Source organism: Sebastes umbrosus, chromosome 5 (genome assembly GCF_015220745.1).
Source record: "Sebastes umbrosus isolate fSebUmb1 chromosome 5, fSebUmb1.pri, whole genome shotgun sequence".
NCBI lineage: Eukaryota > Metazoa > Chordata > Actinopteri > Perciformes > Sebastidae > Sebastes > Sebastes umbrosus.
In genome coordinates, this window is record NC_051273.1 from 20,486,382 (window position 1) to 20,513,680 (window position 27,299).

Below are 27,299 nucleotides of genomic sequence, written 5' to 3' on the forward strand. Positions count from 1 at the left end.
TCAGAGAGGGTGTTTCATTGAAATATTAACACAGGTGATCAGAAAGTCTCTCAGGCTTCATCTGGACTAACTCTGCCGACACTCCCGCAACCTGCTCTGTGTTTCTGACTGCTTGATGATTCAAACCAGCAGCGGGGAGGAAAAAAAAAAGAAAGGACACCCTTAATTTGCCCCATGTGGCCAGAGAGAAGAAAAGAGAGTGAAGGTGTCAAAAAACGGTCTCCGAGCTGGTTCACCGGACAGTAATGGAGCTGATCTGACCGTGTTACAAAATGCTTCACCGTTCACATCAAGGGGAGACAGCAGAGGTCATAGGATAGGAAAGGGGATGTCAGGCTGTGTCCGAAACCGCATACTACACTAGTAGTACGTACTGATTTGGCCAAAATGTATGTAGTATGCAAACAAAAGCAAAATCTACAATATGCCAAAAATACCTTGATGTCATACTGACTTGTAAAAAAAACTCCATTATGCATCAGACCTGTCTTCCTCGCCTACTGTATCACACAATGCAAATCGCTGGAACGGTACAGGCTGTGATCACAACAATAGTGGCCAAAATCGGCTAGTTTTTTAAAAATGTTTTGCATCTATTTCATCACTAAATTCACCTTTGAACATTTTTGAGGCGAGAAATCAACTGTGTAGATTTTGAATATTGGCAGTTTTACAATATTAGATGGCGAATCAAACATTTGCTCCAACGTTTTCGGAGTTTAGAAGCTCCACAAGCCGTGACGGCTAGCTAGCGCCTGCCGGGGTCGCTACCTCGCCAGCCGGGCAGTCACGCTCACAGACCGCTATGAGCTGGCTGGAACTCTCTCAAGACACCGCTCTCGTAGACAAGAGGCTTTTAATTCCCTGTTTAAATGTCACAACACAAATGTCCATTATAAAAGTAACGGGATCTGCCTTTTTGGAGTTGGAACGCAATCAAACACAATCGCTCGCGGACGTAGCTCGTCCGAGTGCCGGCCAGTCACGCTCACAGACCGGCTAGAGAGCAGCGGCGAGGGAAAGAGCAGCCTCTGACGGGGCAGAGAGATACTGGCTGAGACAACAGGACCCTTTCATTACTAACTTAATACATAATATTTGTAGGGATATCATTCCACTATTTTTGTTGCTGTAACTGAAAAAGCAGTTAATAAATAAGTTAGTACATTTTGTCGAGCAATGTTTAATATTTACATTACAGTCTCCCCTCATTGACGAACCTGTTTGTCTTACTTCCCTGTGATAAATTGTTTAAGGGGTAGTGGAGCTAAACCTGCAGTATCTTATAAAGTAAACAAACATTGGTCACAAACAAAAAAATCAATGTTGTATTATTTGATAATATTGCAATAATGGTACAAGTTTGTTTATTTGTCCAGTGCTTTAAGAAAATCTGGCCAAGCATACTGCAAAATAAATTGCTTCAACTGTTTCATACGGCACACTACTGAGGAACGCAGTATGTACTATATACTGCATACTGCGTTCATCAGTAGTATGTAGTAGGCAGTTTCGAATACGGCCTAAGTCTTTCCAGGTGTCCGTGACCAAAAAAAGGAAGAAAAAGAAAAGAGGATAATAAAATCCTCAGGTGAAAAGACTTGTTTCTCACAGAACAAACTTTTCTGAGAGAGAATAGAAAGGGGACGGCGCTTGATGCAGCCTTTCTCATGTGTTTGAAATGGTTATGAATGAGTGCGGTGGCCCCACCCCACCCCCCCCTACCCCACCCCTCTCTCTTTCAACCCCCTAGATGCTGGCCCTGCCCAGGATAAAATGCAGGACAACTCAGCCGGTGCCTCCACAGAAGAGAGGACTGACTGACTGACTGACTGACTGACTGACTGCACACAGCAGAGCGTGAGGCCGTTCACTTACTGCTTCGCTGCCCCGTGCTAGCTGACACACACTCACCGCTCACTCTGACACACTCTCACTGCCTCTCTCTCTCTCTCTCTCTGTCGCAAACACACACCGGCTCTCTCCCTCCCATACTCGCTCACTCCCTCTCTCTTTCTCTCTCTCAGTATCACACACTCACACATACACACACATACACAGTCAGTCACCAACCCTCCTCATTCAACTCCCTCTCAGCCACGGGTCAGCAGCTCAGACAGGCACCTTGTTCCTATTCAGCTGGAAAGAGTAGAGCATCGCAAGGTGCACACACACACACACACACACACACACACACGCACACATACTTAAACACACACTCGCACAAAAATACACATATCCATACACACACACACACACACACACACACACACACACACACACACACACACACAGACAAACACACACATGCGCATCCTCACACAGCCCAGGACTTTTATCTGTGGTACGGGAAAGAAGACCTCAGTCCAAGGAGGAGGACAAACAAGGAGCGACACTAAAGAGGAACTTTTAAAGGTGGATTCATAAACACTTCATGAAAGGATCGGACAAATAGAGTCGGAAACAAGACAAGAAGATGTCAACTGGAGAAACTCTGACCAGCTTGTTGCTGTAGGAAGGCCTGCTGTCAGCCCAAAGAGGAGATTGGTCATCTGTGACATCCAGAGGATCTGTGAGTGCCTCCCTTCTCTCTTCAGGACTCCCACCCTCTTGTCATCCCACCACTGGGACATCTCCCCATCATCAGCATGCCTACAGCTTGCACAAGGTGCACCTTGGGAGTCTGACCCACCATGTGCAGATGGACGCCGTCCGCAGCTCATCTCTGTCCTGAACCTGCCCTTGGCACCGCCACCGCTGCAGCCTACGCCGGGCGACCTCTCCCCCTACCCAGCGCGGCCTCCCTTTGCCTGGCATGCTTCACCCTGCTCCTGGTCACCGCCGGCAGCGCCACAGGGGCCTGTCCTCCTGGGGTTGGACATGAACCCCTTCAGGTGCTGGCGAGCGGCATCAACTGTTCATGGACGTTGGAAAGGCACACTCGCAGTTACAATCACCTAGAGGGCGACGTCCGACTACGGCGGCTTTACTCTGCCAACAAGTTCTTCCTCTGTATTGACAAAACAGGCAAGGTGGACGGCACCCGGCGGAAAAACTACGCAGACAGTAAGTGCATCTAAGTTCTGTCTCTCAAATGTGTTGTTACAGAGAGGGCAGGATGCCCTGTGACGTTCTCACTTTTATTTTTATGGCTGGACTTTCTTATCTGTTCACCTTTTATAGCAGTTCATAGGGATATCCTGTGGTTCTATCTCTGCTGAGCTATTTGTGTTGTGTTTAGAGCGTGAGAGATGCGTTGCTAGGTAAGAAGGGAATACCCTAGTGTGGATTTAGACTCCTCATGGGACAGCCGGCACAAGAAAGCTGACTTGAGGAGAGACATTGAGCATCAGTTGGCGATGCTTGGAAAAAAAAAGCTTCAGTTTAACCGGGGGATTAACTTGTCAAAACTGTGACGAAAGTGCATCAATTGTAAGTAGCAGGTGTAAAAGGAAACACATTCCTCCGATAAACATGGATTCATGTGTATTTTTTCATAGTTTGATTTGTCATAAATAATGACACTGCTGTTTGAAGTCAGATTTAAAGTGCTGAGAAAAAAAAGTTCAGTTTAAAGCCTCATGCATTTGTGCTTTCTTCACTGAGCAATTTACTGTTTGCCGTCACATTTTTCGGACAATCGTGCACACAGCTGTAAATCTCTCTGGCCTGCCCTTTAACCCCACAATCATGCCTTTTAGCACCTTCCCAACATAAAGTAATCAGCATGCAACGCTGCAGATTATTCTGTAGTGTGTACTTCAGGGACACCTGAGAAGAGGCTGCTCTTACAGCAGCCGTGCCGCCCATCAATGGCCGTCTTTCAGATGCTTGACCAGGTCAAATGAGCCGACTGTGGTCATGATCTGACCTCCTTCTCCATTAGTCACTGGCTGACTGACTGACTGGATGGCCCTTAGAGACGTTTATGCCTTTGACTGTAATATTTATGCATTTGCTCGTTAATGCCTTTTTATACAAGTGGGTGAGTCAGAGTTTTTCCATACGGCTACCGGGGGCTGGAGCAGCTGCTGCGTCCTGCTAACAGGCCAGCCAGTCTGTTGCCACTGTTTCAATAAGCTCCAACATGCAGACTGGATGACATTTGTTAACCTGTCGGGATTAGTCACCTGGCAGAATCTTTTAAAACCACACACACTGGTAGAAACTCAAGTTGAGATGAATTATTACGGTGTTAAATGTGGACCTGTGGGCTTCTCCAAGTTGGGACATTATTCTCTCATATTCGTGGTAATTGTCAGCTACTATTATAAAATATGACTCCCAAACGTTGCATGAATTTGACACTTCAGTGCTGGAAGAGTGGTAGCAATAGCAATCTGGCAACATAAAGGAGTTTGAATTGAAATAAATGTCTCTGGAAAGTAGTAAAAGTTACAGCTGAGGATTGTGAAATTTTTCTTGCTATAGCCATGCCGTTATTAACGCTTATGTGGTTGCAGTAGCTCTCTATGAAAAAGTGCAGTCCCCTTAAATATAATGTCCTCATACACTTTAGCCATCATCCTCTCATTTCCTTCGGTGGAAAGAACGATTCTATCTGCTCGCTCACACAGAGCGAGGGTGTGAGCTGAGCGCAGCGCCAAACCAGCGGTCATGTAGACCTTGTGGTCAGTCTGTGGTTGCGCCTCACAATGGGGCAGATCTGGTTTAAGGCCGTTTTGAGGTCTCACTCGGTTTCTGTGCGAGGCTACCGTTACTGCCATCCCATAAAGAGGCTTTCAATCAGACTTAAAGCCTCCTGACCCAGACAATTTCTTGATACTGATACGGTGGCCACGCTATAGATTAGAGTGGCAGGACAAGCAGGAAGTTGTGCATATTTAATGACTAAAAGAGCAGTGACGCGAATACCAGAGTGCAACATCGGCTCTCACAGGAGAGAAGACGCATTTCTTTTTCAGTATTTTGTCGATACTTTTGAATTACCTTGTTCTATGTGCTTGCAAAAAACAATGGACAATGTTGGAGACACAGTACTGTTTTGGTCTGTATCATAATTTCCACATTCTTCATTTGTTTTGTGCTAGATTAACCTGCTGAGCTCAGGACTGTCCTGAGGCTGCACGCAGCGCTGCCCAGCAGGCAGACCTGGCCGACCCCTCCTCTGTCCTCTGTGTTGCCCTTACACTCTTGTCGACACAGCTATATTGCCCCGACAGCTCTGCCTGCTACACCCAGGCCCCGGCCCTCACCTCCACCCCACTCAGTTTTTCCAGCCCCGACTCCCAGCTCCCTTTCAGGTGCAAAAACAGTTGGAATTAGTCAACAGGCTCTCTGCTAATTGAGGTTGGAAAATATTGTATCAATCCCAGCGGAGCAGGGGCATGGAACAGCTGAGGGAAGAGGCGAGAGGGAGGAAGACTGACTTGGAGAGATGAGAGGGCTGGACAGGGTTGAAGGGAGATAGAGGAAAAAATGCAAAACACAAACGGCAAATAAATGCATTTCTGTTTATCAGTCTTACCTTTCAGTTCATGAGGAATTAGCTACTAGCATGACAAGCAAAAATGATGTGCAGCAGTCATTAAAATGCCCTGTATCAGATGTTATTAACAGGACAGATTAAATGCCCTTCGAGTGATGAAATTCAAAACTTACATCCGCAACAGACAGGACAGGCTGAACGTGTATCAGTTCCATCTCCAAAGTGTTCTGATAAAAATGTCCTGCCGTGTGAGCACACATGTGGAAATATACACAAACATACACTCAAACACACGCACACGCACACACGCGAACATCAAAGTTCCAGGTATCCCTTCCTGAAGTTTGTTCCCGGAAACAAGCGAGTTGTGAGCTTACCGGACCTCCAACGCATTTGTTAATCAAACCAGAGAGATAGAACAATTATCTGACTGTGAACTGTGAAACCATAAGCTCTAAATATAGATCCACGTTCTTTTTCTAAAAATAACTTGTTGAAATAGCCGCAAGAAGAGACAATGTACAGTACTTTGAGGGAGCAAAGGGGAGGGCCTCGACATGTTTTTCTTTTGACCTATGGCAAAGCAGAAAATGATCGAGGGGAAAAAACACACCCAAGTGTTTACAAAAGCTCCAGAGGCAGGTACGCATCATATCCTGTCCTGGGTCATCGGTCATAGACTGCTAATTAGACAGCACAACAGCTGTGCGGGCACGCCCAGCAACCGCTTCATGATCAATTGCAACAGCAAATCATAAAGCTAAGTACTGTAAAGTAGTAAATAATAAAGAGTAGATTACAGGGTGAAAACGCTGTTTATCGCAGTCACTTAAGTCAAATTCAGTTAATACATGAGGGCTAATTGAAATGTTATGGCTTTAATTACAAGCTTGTTTTCTATTTATCCTGCTTTTTCTGTTTTGTTTTACAAATTATTTTTGGGAATGCCGTACTGTATATATTTTATTCAATATTTCATCTCATTTTAAAGGATGGACTGTTAAACTTTGGGTGTGTGTGGCTGAAGGCATCAAAGGTTTGTGCAGCCTCCAGGTAGTGACAGCCCGTTCACCCTTAGGAAATAAGGTCACCTCACCACGCCGCTATAATCACACAAGTCACCGCGGCCAGACCAGCTCCATTCTGCCTCTACAGCCATGCAACCCTCACAGCCAGGGTGTGTTGTGTTTACTGAATTTCTCTTGGTGTGCAACATCTTGCTGTTTGATGTGAGAGTTTTCCTAGTTCACGAGTGTATTTGACTTGGATGGGACCCACGGGAAGAAAATCTTCCACCCTCCTGAAGTATGTTGTGGAAATTATTCAAACTTGTTTTAGACGGGGGAAACTGTCACTTGCCAAGGAGAGACTGAGTTGAATTTGAAAATGGGAAAAGACAGGACGAGCTGCAGACAGATGACTAACTACACCTAAAAGGTTTAACCAGTGACAGCATTGGCAGTGATGAACATTTGTCTCTGCACATGAAGTAGCAAAATGAAGATTAGAGTGAGGAAAAGTTAAACTACCGGTATGTGAATGTATAGAAAATTCTTCATATTTGAAAATCTGTTTAATTTATGGGTCAACTGAACTTAAGTGTAGGAGTAAATACTGGTTCAATCGTACCTCATACTCAGGAAATAGCATCATTATGTACCACTTGTGAACAGTCATATGTAGTTAAGTACTCTCCAGCTCTTGTGAAAGGGTAACTTTGGTATTTTTCAACCTAATTTTCCCAAGTTTTTGTGTCTAAGTGACTAATGGGGACAACAATTTTTGAAATTGGTCCAGAGGGAGCAGTGCACGCTTTAACCGGGAGTCGCAAAACGAGCTGCGAGGCCAAGTGAGCCATGTAATGTTATGTCCACTAAAAGTGCTTGTTTTTGCAACTGACAGGCTCAGATTGTTATTAGAAGTGTCTGACAACATTATGGAAAGGACTCTACAGAGAAATAAAACCTTCTACTTACCTTTCGTCCCGCTCAAGGAGAAGTCTCATTGTGAAATCTGAATATCCGTGTACTCTGCCTCAAATAAATATGGGCTGCCGTCGAACTCAAAGACCTCACCACATTGTAGAAATCATCAAAATATTCAGCCATGACATTACAAATCTTTTAGATAACACTAAGCTACGCTTTCTGTACCCCACTGTTGTCTTCCGGCACTACGTCACCTTGCCAGATCTCAGACCCAGACTTGTGAGATTCTTTCCATAACGTTGTCAGACACTTATAATAACAATCAGAGCCTGTCAGTGGCAAAAACAAACACTTTTAGTGGACGTTAATGACGGTGCCAGCTTGCCCCAATAGCAGTTTCAGAAATTGTTGACCCTATCAGTCAGTCAGACACACAAACATGGGAAAATAGTAGGAGTGGGGAAAAAAAAGCAATTCACCTATGTATCGCGACTTTGCTTTAACAATTTTGTAATTGTTTTTTTAATGCCAGAATCAATATATTTGCTTCATTTGAGTCTATGCAGAGGTAGAAAGAAGTTACCGCTTTTATTGTTGTAGTCTAGAGTAACGTGACGTCATATCAATTCCGTATCCGTCAACCTAAACAAACCGGTGAGCTGGCAAACTGAAACTACAAAGCAGAAAACGGCGGAGGGTTCGTGCTACATGCTGAAAATCAAACATTTTTACTATATCAATTTAAAGATTTTCCAAGTCCCTAGAAGTGTATGATTCAACTTTTTCCCATGGTCGTAGTGTTAAAAAGTTAACCAAAATACTTGTAGAATCACAATACATATCGAATCGGCACTCAAGTATCGTGATAGTATCGAATCGGGAGATAGGTGTATCGTCCCAGCCCTAGAAAATAGGGTCCAAGTTGAAAAATACAGAAGTTACCCTTTAAGTACTCATCATTGTAATATACTAAAACAGAAGACACTTGAGATTAATCTGAAATAATATGTGCATACAAAGCCTTATTCCTTTTAAATTAACATAAAGTCAGACTCAAAAACACCACTACTCTCCATCATCAGCTCATGTGTTATCTAGGCTGCAATTTAGGGACAATGGCACACAAATGCCAAAGGGACAGACATGACAAAATGTCTGTTCCGCGCTGTCTGCCATTTTAAAAGGTGTAAGAACGTTTATTCTGTCCTACATCCTTACCATGACTCACCATTAACTCTGGTGGAGCCCAGACAGGGACGTGTGACTGGATCAACAGCACCGGGGCTGGAGGGGCTAAAGAGGGAAGCACCTGGCCGAAGGAAGTGCTTTGGTGTTTTGAATCGGGAGAATACACATGTTAATGAGGCTAGGAGAAGGGCTGGGGCGTGCTCTGCTCAGTATTGAGGTGGAAATTAAAGGCTAGAGGAGTGCTGGAGCGTTTCCCGTTGCTCATTAGGCATTATGTAAGGTTTCCTCTGGGTCGTCTCAACTGAGAGCGGGATTCGTGGACATTTTGGATGCCAACGGGAGGGTAAAATCCCACGAATCATGCATTTATTATCCCTTCAGTAAGGACAGTGCATGGCCTCAGCCTGTGGGAGACAAATGAAAATCGACCCTTTGCCAGCTGTTCCTTGTGTTAAGAGGCCGAAAGCTAAATAAAACTTCACTGGCACACGCATGCGTGTTGAACACGCATGTTAAATCACTCTCTCAAACACACACACACACACACACACACACACACTATCACTGTCCTGGGAACATTGCAGGACAAGAGTGTCAGTGTCACCCTAATTAGCAGAGGATCCCTGGTTTCTGCCACCAGGGTTTGATATCATGAATGGGCTCTAGAAATGTAGCAATTAGTAGCTAACAACCTTTAGCAGTCTGGCTCCGGCTCCTCTCTGGGATTTACTGGGTTCATCAGCAGGTTTATAGAGTCTGACTTTGGCTCCTTTATAGCATCCCACAGCTCTGGACATCCTGTGGGTGTGAAGGGAACACAAAAGAGACGACTTCACAGTGCCAGTAACCCGCTACTTGGGTCTTAAAGCCATTGATAAAAGGTGTTTGCACTGATGTTCTGAAAAGCCTCTTAAAAAACGGAGAATGACACTGAACACAAGGTTCAAGTATATCCATTTCTAAATAGGAAGAAATAGTGTGAACATCAGAAAATGATTACTAGAGTGTAATAGAGCAAAATTGAGGTTTGACTCTTTAAATATTCTTTGGGCCAGAAAAAATAACCATTATACTTTTATTTTCCGTCTTTTTTTCTCAAGAGCAGATTGATCTGTTGCCATTCAAAATCTACTCCCAAAATGATTTAGGTGCTTTATACATCATCGTAATGAGCCACAATTAATTACAGTATGGCAATACAACGTTGAACATAGTCACAGCCAGGCAGTACGTTTTTAAAATGGGGGTAAAGAGTTTGGCCTTTTCCTCAATGAGAACACATTAGCACTGTTATTACTGTGTGCTTTTTGTGTGTGAAAGGTGTAAAATAAGTATTAATTAGATCAGATGGGAACAGTCGACCAGCTAGTCTTACTCATGCAGCACCACATGTTTGAAATCTTTCGCCAAAGGAAATTCTCACCAAGAAGCAGCCGCCACTCACATCTCGGACCCTATACACACACATATGCACTGACGTAATCAGCCCATTGAGTCAGGGGAGACAGGTCTTGCCTCAACCTCAGATAGACCAAGACAGATTAATGGTTTTGTTTTGACCCTTCTAATAAAGCCTCTCACCTCCCCGCTCAAACTGAGCCAGACATCATGTCTTGGAAGGCGTTTAACCACTGGCCCGGGAATAAAGAAGCTGAAAGAGAACCCCTGCTAGACGGGGTGAAAAAAAACAACTTGGCATCCCTAAATACAGCTACGGCTGACTGGCTACAGCTACAGGAGTTTAAAGGTGTTCATATTTAACCTAAAATCACAAGGAACCCGGGACTAGGAAGCAATAATAGCAGGAATGTAATGCACCTGTTGCCCTGAAGACAGATATCCCTCCTTGGTGGATTTGGTTCAGATCATAAAGGAAGCAATAAGAAGCAGTAAAATCTAGATGCTTCTTTCTCACAGGTGACATTCAGGTAAATCTGGGCTCCCCGCCCTTTTTTCCCCATGAAGCTTTAAGCCACAGGAACACATGAGAGCTCCGTGGACTTTCAATAGACTTTAATCTCAGCTACACAAACAACTCACACACGCGAACGGAGCAACCACAACCTGCCCATCAATCTGTGTAGCTAAATATTGACTTGCTGTCAGGCAACCAAGTCATAAAAGTCGAGTTTACAGCACCTGGCAATGTGTAATAGACTGGAAATCTGTTTGATCATGACACCTCTGTGGAGAAATGGTGCTGCATCGCACTGAGGATCATAACTGGAAATGTCATATTTACTATATTTAACTGGTCACACTGAACTGTGTGGCAAAAAAGATACTGAGGAAGCTTGCGATTACACAACATTTCTTATCATGCAGACGTCACATCATGTCGTTCAGTGCGAGTTAAGATTTTGTAAAACAATTTTATACAAGACTAAGAGTCTACAAGCCATGCTAGCTGCTCTGTGAGGCTGTAATGCTAATTGTAAACAACAGATGATGGTGCTAATCACCAAAGTCATTAGTATTCATCCTATGGGCACCATTAATGTCAATACAACATTTCCTGGCAATCCATCCGATCGAGACATTTCACTCAAAAACAAAAATGCTGCTAGAAGAAAAACACTTGAGGAAAAGTCAGGGGATCACAGTAGTAGGTAGTAGTAGTGGTATTAGTAGTAGTCAGTATGATTTATCCTCTGGTGACCATGAATATCAGTAAAAAGCTTTAATGACAATCCATCCAATAGTTGTTCAGACATTTCAGTCTGGACCAAAGTGGTGAACCGATCGACGTTGCCATCCTTAGAACTAAAACAAATACCGGACAGTATGAGTCTATGAATATGGAAATCAAACTGAATATAGGTACTGAGTTTAAGTAATGAATGCCTGTGACTGGGGCCTTGTATTGGCAAGAATCTGGCGATACGATACGTATCATTATACAGGGGTTACGATTCAATATATTACGATGTATTGCGATAATGTAAGTGAGGCAATATATTGCGATTTTTTAATCTAATTTTAGGAAAATTAGTAGTATAAAGAACACACCATATGCAAACTTTCTTATTATGCGATTGAAATTATCACAGTCCCTGTAACATCCAACATTATAGCACTACTTGGAGAGGGCACATACACAGAGAGGGTACATCTCTTTGCAAATGAAATAAAGTATTGACTGAGTTAATCTTTGCATGTGACATATTAATTAAAAACCAATAGAGTGTTTTTGAGAATTGATACAGTATCACAAAACATAATATCACGATATTTGATTTTTTCTTCCACCCGTACCTGTGACTGTGTTTATACAAATGAAAGCAGAATATAAGCGCTAAGAATCTGTAGTTCAAAGTGTTAATTACGATCATATAGCAATTTTTTAAATTTTAATCTTAAAGTTCCTATGTGAGATTAGAGTACATTCATTTTGCATTCTAGTTGCAGTCCATAAAGTAGAGTATAGATAAGATGTAGTAAGATAGACCATTTACATTCTAATACAAGGGTCACAATGTAGAAATGCAGACTACATGGACTGTCACCCGGGTGGGAATAGGGTACACCTATCTCAAATTTGACCTTAAACTGAAAACTTTAGATCTAATAAAATCACATGCGAGTTATATTTTGGTTTGTCTCTGGAGTTAGATGACAATTTTATGAAAGCAAACAAAAAAAAAAAAAAAAAGCTGCTGTGCCTCGAAGACTGACGCAGATAAGTCCGTCTGGACTGAATAACTGTGTTGCAAATGCTATTTCCTGAAAGTAGGATAATTAATGCAAATGTGGAAGGCTAAAAACGGCGACTTCGATGCAGGACTCTGTGCATACCAACAGGTTGAGACCATACAGCGTCTTCTTCTGAACGGCATTACAAACATCCACCCGTACCTGCTTTCTATCTCTACGGCCATTTGGCTAAACGAACACGAGCAGGATGTGTGTATCGTGTCAGGGCTCTTTGAATGTGTGTGTACATTTTAGCAAGCATGTGCCTGTGTTTATACTCGTGCCATTGCAGGAGCATGAAGTGGACCCTAAGCTGAAAAAGATGTGCGTTTCCTCTCCCTAATGGCTAATATGAACCAGACCTTACCTTGCACTCAACTCAGACGCATGCATGTGTGTGTGTGTTTGCGCGCACACTGACATGTGCAAGCTTGTGTGCACGCGGGTGTTTTTCCCGTCTGGAAGGCCATGCTCCTCATTAGAACACAGAGGGTGGCACAGAGCACTGCAGTGATATAGCTGAAGTAGGACAGTATAAGCCACACCATGCATCAGCCCTCTACTGTATGGATACGGAGATCTTTGTCCTCAACGCAGCCTCCTTCTCGCTGAATGGTTACTACAAATTTTATCTAGCTAATTTTAAGCATTGTTCACACATGCACTTCAACCCTGAAATGATCTAGACTTTATCGGAGGAGCTGTATGTGAGAATGAAAATGTCCAAATCATTCAGACCAAACATTAAACAGACTTTACCCTGCTAGACCCCTAGTACAAATGCCGTGTAATGTTTTGCGATTTTTAAGTATTGCGATTCTACAAGTATTGCGATTTGATATTACAATATTGCAATAAATTGATACAGTAAAATGTGTGATTTTCAGCATGTATGTAAACAGAGATGTCCTGAAGTCAAATATATCAGTCATTATTTTACAAATTAAACCGGCTACCTGACCGTGGTGCAATCCACGTCATGTCCTGCCTCCTGCACGCCCTACCCGCCTAAATCAAACAGAGTATTTCCAGAAGGAGAGAATGCATCTGACACAGACAATCGTCATGTTGTGTGCTACATGTGTGAAAGGGAAACTCTGGACAATTGTCTTTAGTTTCTCAGAGCATGAAAAAGTGGACGTAACATCATAACATTTATATATGACATTCCCCCCTTTTCTTAGGAAGAAAAGGTTGCGGTTATAATACATATTTCTGCCCCATAACTGAGCAGGCAGAGTATAATTCAAATGCATGTGAAACACCAGGTTTTCATCTCACCTTTGCACAGGTAGAAGCTGGTTTGATGTGAACCTCCTGCCTCTCTCTCTGTACCCATTTCTCTTCATATATTTATTTCTATACACATATCTTTCATCTTTCTTTGTATCTGTCTGCCCCTTTCTACCTATCACCATCGCTCTCTCTCTCCTGCTGTCTCCATTTCCCCCTCTCCTCCCCTGCAGTGGATAGGATTGGGGTCAGGGCCCTTTGGCCAGTGGAGCAAGTGACAGCTCTGACAGGGCCCTGATTTCACTCTTGTGCCTTCTGTCACCTCCCTGTATGCCCATCTCATTTTAATAATGTAAATATGGGGCAGGCTCAGGCCACAGAGAATATTCTGTATCCTGGTGCTCACTCACTGGAACCTCGCTGCACACCTGAGCACTTATAGTTGGCAGTAGTCTCCAAACTAACTCTGTGAGTTTTCAGACTGATGTTGAATACAGAACAACTAGCAAAAAAAAAAACCTGTATTCCGTCTCACAAGAGATAGTTTAAACAAAGAATGGTCAAAATCGAAGTTATAAAGACCAAGATATCCTGAGTTTTAGTCCCAAGTATGGGTCAAGCTCATATGGGTCCTACATTTCCCATAATGCATCTGAATAGTGTCTTTCATTAGATCAGCCCTGCCTCAGAAATGTCCACTTCTTTCAATCATCACCTCCAATTTGTATTTGTAAAAAATGTAAGTCTCAAGCCTGAGGCGAGATATGACATGACATCATCAGGGTCATTTTTCAAACTTTGGGAATCTCCCACTAGAGAAGACGTTATACGACAGTGAATCAGTGAAGTGCCCCTTTAAAAGTAATGTGCATTGACAGTATTTCGCAATATCTATAAAATTTAAGTTTAAATACATTTATCAGCCAACCTTCGTAGATGTGAGGCGTCCATGTTTGTTGGGTTTTCAGCCTCCACTATCAGCATAAAACAGAAAAGTTTCCCAGTCGTAGTTACGACCTGAAGTTTGACATGAATGCTATTTAGAAGACAGGAAATCGGGAAATTACGCTAAATTTTGGTGAATGAAAATGGGTTCTATGGGTACCCACGAGTCTCCCCTTTACAGACATGCCCACTTTATGATAATAACATGCAGTTGTGGGCAAGTCATAGTCAAGTCCGCACACTGACAGCTGTTGTTGCCTGTTGGGCTGCAGTTTGCCATGTTATGATTTGAGCATATTTTGTATGCTAAATGCAGTACCTGTGAGGGTTTCTGGACAATATTTTTCATTATTTTGTGTTGTTAATTGATTTCCAATAATAAATATATACACATTTGCATAAAACAAGCATATTTGCCCATTCCCATGTTGATAAGAGTATTCAATACTTGACAAATCTCAGATTAAAAATGTGCGATTAATCGCGATTAAATATTTTCATCGGTTGACAGCCCTACTAAAAATAAACGATTGATTGCCAATGTGGGCACAGATTCACTGTGGTTAAAACTGACAGAGAATGCTGGTTTGGCACAGATGTGGATGCTCTTCAATAACTACCAGGGAAGATGAAGGTAGAAAACTGTAAACAAGGCCTTTGTTTTGTCCTGATTGTGTTTCCACTCAGAGTGGCTGAGTCTGGTCTGGACAGCCAACCAAACCAGCCACAGATGCAACACACCAGCTTACTGCAATTTAGTGGCACAGAGAATGACCTCAGTCTAATGTGGATCCCGCTATCCCAGCCGCTGCCCCCCCCAGGGCACCAAAGTGCAGGAAACTGCAGAAGCCGTGAGTCACAAAGCTCTCAGCGGGCAGATCTGTTCGTAACTATCTGTGAAGCCTTTGATAGCTCACTGTTCGCTTGTTACGGATGTGATGCATGATTTGGAGGCAGTTTGCCCTCCTTGATTAAAGAAAAGGCCTCTTGGTCGGTAAAATTGCGGCCCCTCGGTACCACACAGACACAGAGGAGCACACCACGGGCTTCATTAACCTTTTTCACCTCTGCTATCCCTCAGCCTCACTACACCAGCCCTCCACCCCACCACTCACCCTCAGGTTGTCCTCTTGTGTTACCTTTTCTGGCTGGCTTGCCCCCACCATGCTTGTAAATTTGGGGTTTGATCAGCGGAGGGTCTTTTCCCTTTGATTCAGCATCCTGGAGGTCCCTAATGAACTGACTGATGTTCCATTACATACAATCACAGCTTAGCATGTCCAAGGAAGTTAGTGTTCAGTGGTACATGGAGTGCATGCTGACAGGACATGCAGATACACTAATCACTGTTTGATGGGCAGTGTGTGTGGTAGAAGAGTAACAGTACTGCCAGAGTCTTTGACCTGAGCTTTGCCATTGTTTTTGACTATGAGCCACTGTTGAATGTTAAATTAATATAAAAGAATTTATTCATTATTAGGCTATTATTTTTTTCGTTTTCCCTGTACCGAAAACGTACCGAACCGTGACCTCAAAACCGAGGTACATACTGAACTGTGAATGCTGCTCCACTCCTACTTTGTACTAACATTTAGTGCCCGTTAGTATCACTTTTGCAAGTTCATTGACTGCATAAGCAGGGATTTTGAAGAGTGAAATTGTTCAAACACACATACAGCTGCCTCTCTCCACACACACACACACAGATAGATCCAGATGTGGGTGGTGATTCTGGAGTATTGGGTCAGTCTGTCTGGGGATAAATCAGACAGACTAATCTGTCCTGTGAGGGGATGGAGGGTAATTGGTCACATTTGACCCCCGGCCTTGCGGACTGTGGGAACGCGGGCTTTATCTACCAGCGGTAATTGGCTAATGAAACACTTCCGCAACTCCTCCGCTAGATTGTCATCCACCAGTTGGGATTGGGTGAGGCATGTGTGGCCGGCACAAGTGGCCAAGAGGCATGTGTGTGTGCGGGCGGGAGTGTGTGTGCGAGTAGTCAAGAGAAAAGAAAATGGCAGGATGCGGAACTCCCAGTGGCCATCTCCACAACGTTATCAGCAGCATCAGGCTCATGATGCCTGCAGCATACTGATACATTGACAAGACACACATTAATGGTTGTGTGGTCCATTACGATTTCAATTTAGGTTTGAAGTAGAATTGGTTAATGTGATTCAAATGAAATCTTTGGCCCAAGGCAGAGCTTTCTGTGTGGCGTAGTGTAGCCAGGACATGACAGAGTTTGCAGCGTTTAGATCATACTCTCAATACCGCGGTCGATATGACACAGCCTTGTGTCGTATTCTATTGAATTTTGCTCATGTTTTATAGTCGTTTTGTGTGATCAGTTATCTGGGCAGAGCCATGCCCACATCAATCGAAAGACGAGAAAACCAGGGTGGGGAGAGTGAGTTGTGGGGGGGTGGGCGGAGGAGTACTAAGAAAAAAAAGGCTAAAGTTACGGTGGTGAGACAATGTCTCTGAGGTCCCATCAAGTGAGCCATTCATAGATGCAGGCCTACCAGTTTGTGGAGCCAGGGAGACACTCCGATAGAGTGGGGCCCAGGGTGGCCTTGTCTTTTTGTCCCAAGCTGACCCCTGCTCTCCCGCCTGGCCTCTGCGCCCCTCACCTGGCCTGTCCCAGCGCACTGGTAACAGGATACCTGTAATTTGCTCTAATGGCCTTTGAAAGACCTGGCTGGGCTAATCCCTGGAGTACTTCTCCCAGCAGCACCGTATGAAAGGGTGGGGGGAACAGGGCCGAGTGCGAGTCCTGAAAGAGGACCGGCCTCTGGATTGTGTGTGAGAGAATGTCACCCCTTGCGGCCGGGGCTGGGGCCGAGGGAGTGTGGGAGTCAGCTTTCAGCAGATCACCACCATGTGGCTTGTTCACATGGCTCAAAAAAACTGGGCCCGGCTTGTAGAGAAGAAGATTGTCTCTGCTTTACACCTCCCTCAGTGGCTCAGTCTGGCAGGCAGCGGGAACTGGCCAAAGACCAGCCTGAGCACACAACTTTGAGTGAGTGCACTTGAAATTGTTTCCAGATTTCCTCTTGTAATTTAAAGGTATTTCTTCACGGATGACATTTGCTCGTTCAATAACAAAAGAGATTGATATCCCCAGTACTGCAGAGCTGCAAGAAGAGCAGAAACAAAGACGGAATGATTTGACGTGAAGTTAAAGCAAAGCAGCCAAAGACTTCGGTCAAGGGGACGAATCATTCCTACATGCCAGTTATGAGCAAAACTAAGGATAATAATAATAATGATGATAAAAAGAAAGGCTGTCAAAGTTAACACAATAATAACGCATTAACGCAAATTCGTTTTAACGGCACTAATTTCTTTAACGCTTTAACCAGCTTGCAGTTTTTAGCGGAATCAGTTTTAAAGCTAGAGTGAAGATACTGGCATCATGTGAAACTAGAAAACCTAATGAATCCATTTACCAACCATGCTTACTAGCTTGTTGCGAAGGAGGATAAATAACGCTCCAAACTTGCACAAAATTTTGGCGAGGGAAAAACTGGCATTGCCATTTTCAAAGGGGTCCCTTGACCTCTGAACTCAAGATATGTGAATGAAAATGGGTTCTATGGGTACCCACGAGTCTCCCCTTTACATACATGCCCACTTTATGATAATCACATGCAGTTTGGGGCAAGTCATAGTCAAGTCAGCACACTGACACACTGACAGCTGTTGTTGCCTGTTGATTTCCAATAATAAATATATACATACATTTGCATAAAGCAAGCATAGTTGTCCACTCCCATGTTGATAAGAGTATTAAATACTTAACAAATCTCCCTTTAAGGTTAATTTTGAACAGATAAAAAATGTGCGATTAAGCATGATTAAGTATTTTATTTGATCAACCGCCCTAATAATAATAAAACCTTTGCTGAACAAAAGGCACTGGCCATTGAATATGGCCTGAGATTAAAAAGACAGGAGGAAAATAATCTTATCAGTCTCATCTTGACTCTCATCCCTCCAGAGATTTTAATGGAATGCGGGAACAGCAAGTGATATGTGGGCAGGGAAGACCAGCCCTCTGCCAGTCTTTTCTCTCCTTTCTTCCTGTCCTTTCTATCCATCGTCCTTGTTCCTTTGATGGGGCGGGACACATGCAAGGGAATGTACTCACACAAATACGCACACAATATGCAGACCAGTCTTTCCTGCGTCCTACTTCCTCGAGGTATAGAGGACACTGTACACAGTCGTATTGAAATGGCAGCACACATGCACACTGTGTGTACAGAGCGATTTAGAGAGTGACAGCGTGTTTAGATCTGTGAAAGTTAAAGTGTGTGGAAAAAAAGAAAGGTGCAAAAATAATCCTGTTTCTTATTTCCTTTGCTGTTACTTTAATTATGCATTTTGTTTGATCAAACATAAGTCGAGTTGAAGGATTCCTAACTGTCCAGGAATTCAGAGCTATATTAGGCAAGAGAAACAGACTTCCAGACAGTCTGAGCTCATTTGAGGAACTGAGTTACTTGGCATGTTGGCTTGAATCTGCTGCTGCAGGCAGTTCTCACCCACTGTTCGTACTTATACCTACGAAAAGTAATACATTGTAATTCGTATATAACCCACGTAATCGTGAGCCAGGACAGGCAGGGCTACCACTAACTCTTACGTTCTTAATACTACGTCACTTGCTCTGACCGTTGAATAACGCCGGTTTTCATTGGAGTTAGTTGAAAGCCTGTTTCGTCACATACTGTCGCTAAAGGTGCTTCCGTCCGTCAGTGTCCGATGCCGAGGGGTACCAAGTGGCGGTACTTAACGAGTTGAAAGTGAGACCGGGTTGTAATTTAAGTACTTAACTAAAGCCACCTACGTAAGTTTCCCAACAAATAGTTATTTTACATAACAAGCATACCTATTTTAACCCAAACTATGTATTTTTCCTAAACCTAACCAAGCAGTTTTGTTGCCTAAACTTAACGAAACAGTTTAAACGTACTTATTTTAACCCAAACCACAATCTTTTCCTAAACCTAACCACCTAGTCTTGCTGCCTAAACAACAGGTTCTGCACTGCAGGGGCTTGCGCAGGCGCACTGATCGCTCGTGTTGATGAACACACGAAAAATGAGAAATACATTTTCGCAAGATATCATACAAAGCGTTATATGAGGATACGTGGTGAAAAATGTAGGGATGCACTGATCCGCCTTTTCAGATACCGGTACCGATACCTGGGCTTTGGGTATCGGCCAACACTGAGTACCGCTCTGATTCCAGTATATAATTAATAAGCTGTATGCAGCACTGTATGGAGGTGACTGGGATCATTCTTTTATGTGTAAGGCAAGGCATGCTTTTCTAACTTTGTAAAACTAAATGTGGCAAATAAATACAAAGATATAAAATGTACTGAATTGCTATATATTATTAAAATAATAAATCGTACACCAGAAACTTGATAAATCTTCAAAATGAACAGGAAGTACAATTCAAGTGTAAACCTTTTTAATGCAGCAACAAATTGGTCAAAACTTATACAGGAATTCAAATTCCAGTATATAATGTATATACTACATAGAATTGAATTGAATAGATCGGCCCCATTGTCACCAATTCCCCGTTCCAGCTATTTGAGGCCCGATATCTGATCCGGTATCGGTGCATCCCTAGAAACATGTGGTGGATAATGAGAATGAGGGCTGTTCAGTTCATTTCATTACTGAATATCTTGGAGATTTTTCTAGTTTTTCTTATCCTACCTTGTTGTTCTAATCTCGTTTCTATTGCACAAAAAAACCCAAAGTGACAAAAACCTGAGATTTGTAACTGCAGGCTGTGTGTTTTGTGTGTTTTTGTGTGCATGTGTGAGATCAGTCCAGCCCGGCTCAGCTCGGGGCAGACATATCTCATAGCTGTTGGTATAGTAAGGGGATGAATAAATCATCCTAGCCCTGTGAGAGTTAATAGGTATGATGCATGTCGGCAGACCCGCTGCAGACAGGCCCGGGAGGGAGGGAGGGAGAGGAGGGGTGACCCAGGCAGGGAGAGAACCAGACTGTGAGACCAAAGTGCTACGACAGAGGAGACGTGAAGGACAGACGGGCAGTGAAAGGCAAGCTGGCAGATGGGAGACAGGAGGAAGGAGAGAAAGACAGGTACAGTTTGTAGGAAGGGAGGGAGGAACTGCCTGTAGACCGACAGCTGCTCTGCTCCGCAACAGAGGGCCACTCACAAACACCAAAGCACAAATCCTCTCAGAGCTCTCAGAGTGGCAGTCACAGCTCCTTTAAAGAGACTGTAAATTTTATATTGCTGTCCAGAACTGGTCGGTCCATTAAACCAATAAAGGCATTGCATCATACGTATTTTGAGCCTGATCATCACGCTTATTCAAACAAAAATAAATGTCATCATTTCATCACTATGTGTATGAAGTGACTCAACCAGGGTGTTAATTAATGAATGGGGAAATCCTGAGCAAAGCCTCAACTTTAACCAAAATAATGAACCTTTTAGAATGAAGAGCATAAAATCGCTTCCCCTGACCTTAACCAAAATGTTTCAAATGGACCTGAAACCTCCTAAAAGCTGTATAAAAACTGAACTAGGTGAAAACTTTTAAATTGGAGTGTAAACCTGCAATGTGCGAAGTACATAAAAATGTGCAACTGCTTATAAACTGACTTAATATCCTTGGCATGTCTTCAAAAGTCTGAGCACAATTAGTAATTCACTCAAAGAAGACCTAATTTAAAATGCTATTTAAGATATAGGGCAGAAAATCATTGTGGCACTCCAATCAGTCATGTCAAAGCGGGTACTTCTACCTTCAAAAAACAGATGTAAAACACCTGCTCTGACTTCGCTCGTGGCCAAAATGTGCTCCATGCTCAGAAGTTTCTGCCTGCAGAGCAGCCCAGTCCATTGTGCTGCAGTGCACCCAAAACACAAAGTCTCTGTTCAACATTTCTGTTGATGTCTTGTCTTCTGTTGCAGTACTTGCCTAATGTACTTAGGTACAACTTACCATAGCCGACCCCCTCAACATTGGAAATAGCCATTTAGGGAATTCCACATCATCTGCTAATCAAGGGCTGTGTGGGGTGGATTTATCTCAGGGGTCAAATGTTTGGTTGATAAACTTTACCAGGAGAGACTCTCAGTCATCCACTGAAGGCCTGGTTCATCAGGAGGATCATGTTTACTCTTGCCTTTGACTCAGTTTGGGTGTGTTTTGCATTTGTGTGTTGTGATTTAACTCCATCCTCTGGTTTCAACTAATCTAGAGTCTGTGTGGCTGATCAGTGCGGTTCCTGTCCTCCCTTACCTGTCCTGTATGGTATAAGAAAGCCATGTAGGACCATCCATATACCCTCAGAAAATATAAATATGCTCAATGTTTCGCTTTCAAGTGGTGCTACAGTTAGTTCCAGTCACACCAAAAAAACATCCTAAACACCTAAAAGTACTGGAAGGTTGCTCTAACTGTCACTATAAATGCTAGTATTGAACTGACTTCACAACAAACATGACAGGGCTGCTTAAAATAATTAGCATCCTCTTTGTAAGACAATGGAAAACAAAATTATATTCAAATTGCCAACGATTCCAGTCCAGCACACTGTTTCCTGTAAATTATCTCTCCGGTTCCGCAATGCTGTCATATTCCACAGCAAATTGAAGATCAGCTTTCACATCAGCCTCTCACGGCAATGAGATCATCACTGACCCGGTATCATGTGCCACACAGTAGAGATATCAGTGTATTGTATACTGTGTATTGGATTGGAAGTGTTCCTTTATATGCTTCTTAAGCTAAATAAACTATTTAAAAAGCTTCTTGGATGTCTGTTTTTCTGAGTTCACGAAAAGTTAACTTTTTAGAGACATGAGGTTCTCACAGGACAGTGATGCTGCAAACACATGATGATCTTATAGAATATGATGCATTGCTGTAGATTAAACTACCCAACAGTATTTAAAGTAGTTCAAATTAGCCCAAGCTTAAACATCTACAGCTGTAAACTGCAACATACACATTAAAGGTCTAGTGTCTAGGGTTCGGTGGCATCTAGCGGTGAGGTTGCAGATTGCAACCAACTGAAACTTCTCCTATGTACCAAGCAAGTAGAAGAGCTACGGTGGCCAACGCGAAAATGTGAAAACGTGAACGGCCCTATCCAGAGCCAGTGTTTGGTTTGTCTTTTCGTGTGTACGACTTCAGTACAACACCATGACTGCCTACGAGGGTACACTGTTATCCCCTTTAGCGCGATTTATTGTGTTGAGACCACAATGACAAACGAAACAGAGTTCTTGAAAAGAGATTATGTGGCAGTGGGATGCAGCCAGAAGGAGGCTGTGATGGTAGAGTTTTCCCCACTTTCCCCAGTTTTGCATGTAGAATAGATGTGGTCAGACGACACGTTGTAGGACTTAGTTTGTTTACCGCATACTGAAGCCAGAAAGACAGCGTGATATTAACCTGACTCTAGACCACATATAAAAAGTGGCAAAAACCAGATCAGTCAGTTGTCGTGTGACTTTTCTGAGTATGCTGCCATTATTAAAAACACATTTGTTTCACTTGCAATGAAAAGAAAAGCTGAGGCTTTACCTGCAGCCTGAAAGGCAGCCAAGAAACACAAGCAGCAACGATAGCACACTGCCCTTTCATTTAATGGGCCATAAAGCATAATCATGACATCGATTTGGGGCAGAGGCCATTGTTTATGCCTTTACAACATAATGTTGAGCCACAAAAAACTGTGATTATGGCCCTTAGCGTGTGGTGACTGATCAAATCCAAGGCAAGTGGTGTGTCAGCACAAGAATCACTGCATCTGTGTCAGTGGCTCTGAGAGCATGCAGGGAGATGATCAGGGCTCTGCCTTCATTTTCAAACAGTGGTGGAAGAAGTATTCAGATCCCTTACTTAAGTAAAGTAATAATACAACAGTGTGGAAATGCTCCACTACAAGTAAACGTTCTGCATTCAAAACTTTAGTTTAAGTAAAAATATGTAAGTAATGTACTTAAAGTATGAAAAGTGAAAGTACTCACTGTGCAGTAAAATGTTCCCTGTCACTGCTTTACGATTATAAGGACCAGTGTGTAGCATTTAGTGGGATAGATTAGATTTAAAGTTGGATTGAAGATCCTCATCATATAAAATTAGAAAAACCCAAGGAATCCATTGGTACCAACCATGTCAAAGTAGCTTGTCGCGAAAGAGGTTAAATAAAACTCAAAGTTATGCAAAATTTTGGCGAGGAAAAACTGGCATGGCCATTTTGGAAGGGGTCCTTGACTTCTGACCTCAAGATATTCAAAAAAAAAAATAGGTTTTATTGGTACCCACGAGTCTCCCCTTTACAGACATGCCCACTTTATGATAATCACATGCAGTTTGGGGAAAGTCAGAGTCAAGTCAGCACACTGACACACTGACAGCTGTTGTTGCCTGTTGGGCTTGAGTTTGATTGATTTGAGCATATTTTTTATGCTAAATGCAGTACCTGTGAGGGTTTCTGGACAATATTTGTCATTGTTTTGTGTTGTTAATTGATTTCCAATAATAAATATATACATACATTTGCAAAAGTAAGCATATTTGCCCACTCCCATATTGATAAGAGTATTAAATATTTTTGATATATTTTGAACAGATAAAAAATGTGTGATTAATTTGCGATTAATTGCAATTAACTATCTTAACTGATTGATGGCCCTAGAAAATATACTACAACATAAAAGTTTTTTGGTGAAAACATAAATTGTGTGCAGGTTACACATTTCCCTCTGGAATTAAACAAAATATCCAAATTAACAAATCCAAACCCATTCCATCATGGGTTGGTATTTTACTGTACATTCAAGGGTTAATGTCCAAGTTTCCATATCACACCACCTGTGATGGCCTCCACTAGAGCGCCTGTTCTCATGGTAATCTCTCAAGGTGTTTAAAGCAATAGTGAGTGATGCAGCCTTTGTCTGTGCTGATACACACAGGCGGCTGCTTCGCCCAGTACCAGACCCTTCGAGGGGGTCATGGCAGATCAAAGGTGCTGGTCACAGCCATTAGGCCCGGCAGCCCAGACCCGACATGAAAAGCTTGTGTTTTGAAAAGGAGGGCAGAAGGAAAAACACAACAGGGCCCTCTTCGTTTAAAAAGCAAGCAAACTGTGAAATAATTGAAAAGGTATGTCAATCAAGAGCAGGAGCACAGCGGGAACTCCAAGATTCCCAGGCTCTGCTCTGGTCGAGCACTGAGCCATGGAGGGCTGCTCAAGGGGGCAACCCAAGAAATTAAAGACCTGGGAAAAGGAACAAAAAGAAGACAGGAGGAAAGGAGCAGGGAAATCTCTTTTTCTCACTCTCTCTTTGCTCAGTCTTTCACTCTTTTCTGCTTTAAATTTGTGATGAAAGGAACCATTTTGCCACACTTTGTAGAGCCCCATTCAAAACGCTTGGTCATTAATAAGATCTTGTCTAGCTCTTCACCTCTCAGGTGAGTAACAAAGACTTATTCGGGGCAGCAGCCATTGGAAGCGCCTGCCCCCACCTCCGAAACCCCCATCTTATAACCAGCACCTTCACCCTGTACCCGCTCCCTCCTCCTCCCCCATACCATGAGTCTGACAAAAGGGAACCCCGTGAGAGTGTCTCTCTCTTTCCTTTCTGCCTTTTTTTTTCAAAGTCAGAAAAGGCTTGAATGATCTGACGTTGGGCTAACGTCCAAAAAATGGGGGACGGAAAGAAAAGAAAGAGTAAAAAAAAAAAAGACTGGGTAAAAGACTTTTTCTATGCTTTTAAAAATCCCATAGAGGAGAAATAAATGGCAAGTCCACAGTTGACTAGACATGTATAGTGCGGGATTTGCTTGTAATGGCAGCTTGAGTTTATTGACAGTCCCAGCCAAAACATGTCAAAGGTTAAGAGATCTTGCCAATTGCAAGTGGGAAGCCAAAAGTACCTTTTTCATGAGCTCAATAGGGCCATCAGTTGATACTTGCTCAGCAGAACGCGGAGCAGGAGTGACCTTCAGTTTCCAATGCAACTCGGGGACAAAGAATTAATTTGTCTCCATTGTTTCTCTCTCTTCTTTCTAATTGTGATATTGTTCAAAAGATTTGTAACAGTTCTTGAATGAAAATTATTTACAATTTCAAAATACTTTAATTTTCTATAAACGTAGTCAACTATTACACTAGAATAAGGATATTTTTATTAGAGCAAACTGGATATTCCTGTGTAGATACGTTTTTGATAGGGCTGTCAAAGTTAACGCGATAATAACGCTTTAACGCAAATTCATTTTAACATCACTAATTTCTTTTACACATTAACGCAACTTGCAATTTTTAGGTTGTAGAGGGCTCAGAGTGAAGATATTGGCATCAGATGAAATTAGAAAAAACCTAAGGAATCCATTGGTACCAACCATGTTATACTAGCTTGTTGCAAAGGAGGCTAAATAGCGCTCCAAACTTGCGCTAAATTTTGGCAAAGAAAGACTGTCATGGCCATTTCCAAAGGTGTCCCTTGACCTCTGACCTCAAGATATGTTAATGAAAATGGGTTCTATGGGTACCCACGAGTCTCCCCTTTACAGACATGCCCACTTTATGATAATCACATGCAGTTTGGGGCAAGTCATAGTCAAGTCAGCACACTGACACACTGACAGCTGTTGTTGCCTGTTGGGCTGCAGTTTGCCATGTTATGATTTGAGCATATTTTTTTAAGCTAAATGCAGTACCTGTGAGGGTTTCTGGACAATATTTGTCATAGTTTTGTGTTGTTAATTGATTTCCAATAGTAGATATATACATACGTTTGCATAAAGCAAGCATATTTGCCCACTCCCATGTTGATAAGAGTATTAATACTAGACAAGTCTCCCTTTAAGGTACATTTTGAAGAGATAAGAATGTGCGATTGATTTGCGATTTATCGTGATTAACTATGGACAATCATGCGATTAATTGCAATATTTTAATGGACTGACAGCCCTTGTTTTTAACAATTCAGACCAGGATTTATTAAAGAGAGGATTACCCTCTCGTGATGCCTATTCATCCAACCTAAATTTAAGTTGGTTAGCAGGGGGCTAAAAAGTCACATCAATTTAGGATTTCTCAAGAACCGGCAACAATTAAATCTCTGGACTTCTTCAAAAAAAGACTTTTAAAATAAAAAGTTTCAGTCAAAAACGTGTACTTCTAGAAAACCGTATCGATATTACAGCACATTTCTTCAAATCTAAACTCAGCATACAACCTTTCCTTCCAGTAAAGTGACCTTTGGATTTCAGCAGTTAGGAAAACCCTCTAATAGCTCGAAATACCTCACTCTGATTTCTCAGGCTTTGAACACAATGGAGTGACTTTTCAAAGGGGGGACTGTGAGTTATATGGATCTAACTGGTCTTTATAGATGTGTGGTCAAGCGTCCAGAGCCCAAGTGATTCCTCTAGACAATGTGAAATCCCCATTTCATGTCCTCAGATCTTTTGTGTCTTCTGGCTGCTACACCGGCATGTATGAATGAAATGACATGTAGGGTACCTATGAGACCAGAGGAAGGAAAGGACGATATTTAATGTGTTATAGACGCGAGTTTTGTTGAAGTGCTTCACAAAATGATTGCTAACACAAACGTACCTATCCCTACAGATATTAGCCAGTGGATTGATTTATTGAAGACTATACTTTTTCTTCTAATTTTAAAATTTTTTACTGTTCACGGTCAACTCTTTACAATGTCTCGGCTGCGACAAACATCCTTCCAACACACCTACTGTGCCTGGAACTCAAAGCAGCAAATAATGGCAATTACTGCTGGCACCACTTTCAGGCACCAGCGGTTTTCAT

The 27,299-nt window shown here is 42.6% G+C and overlaps 1 protein-coding gene across 1 annotated transcript in view; it reads left to right on the forward strand.

Annotated features, from left to right (window-relative positions):
• Nucleotides 1–1,770: 1,770 nt before the first annotated feature.
• The window catches only part of fgf22 (fibroblast growth factor 22), a 32,461-nt gene continuing 6,932 nt past the window's right edge, over nt 1,771–27,299 (forward strand). Inside the window, exon 1 of the mRNA XM_037769656.1 lies at nt 1,771–3,066. Coding sequence (XP_037625584.1) covers nt 2,694–3,066 — 373 coding nt within the window. The 5' untranslated portion in view covers nt 1,771–2,693. The remainder of the gene's footprint in view (nt 3,067–27,299) is intronic.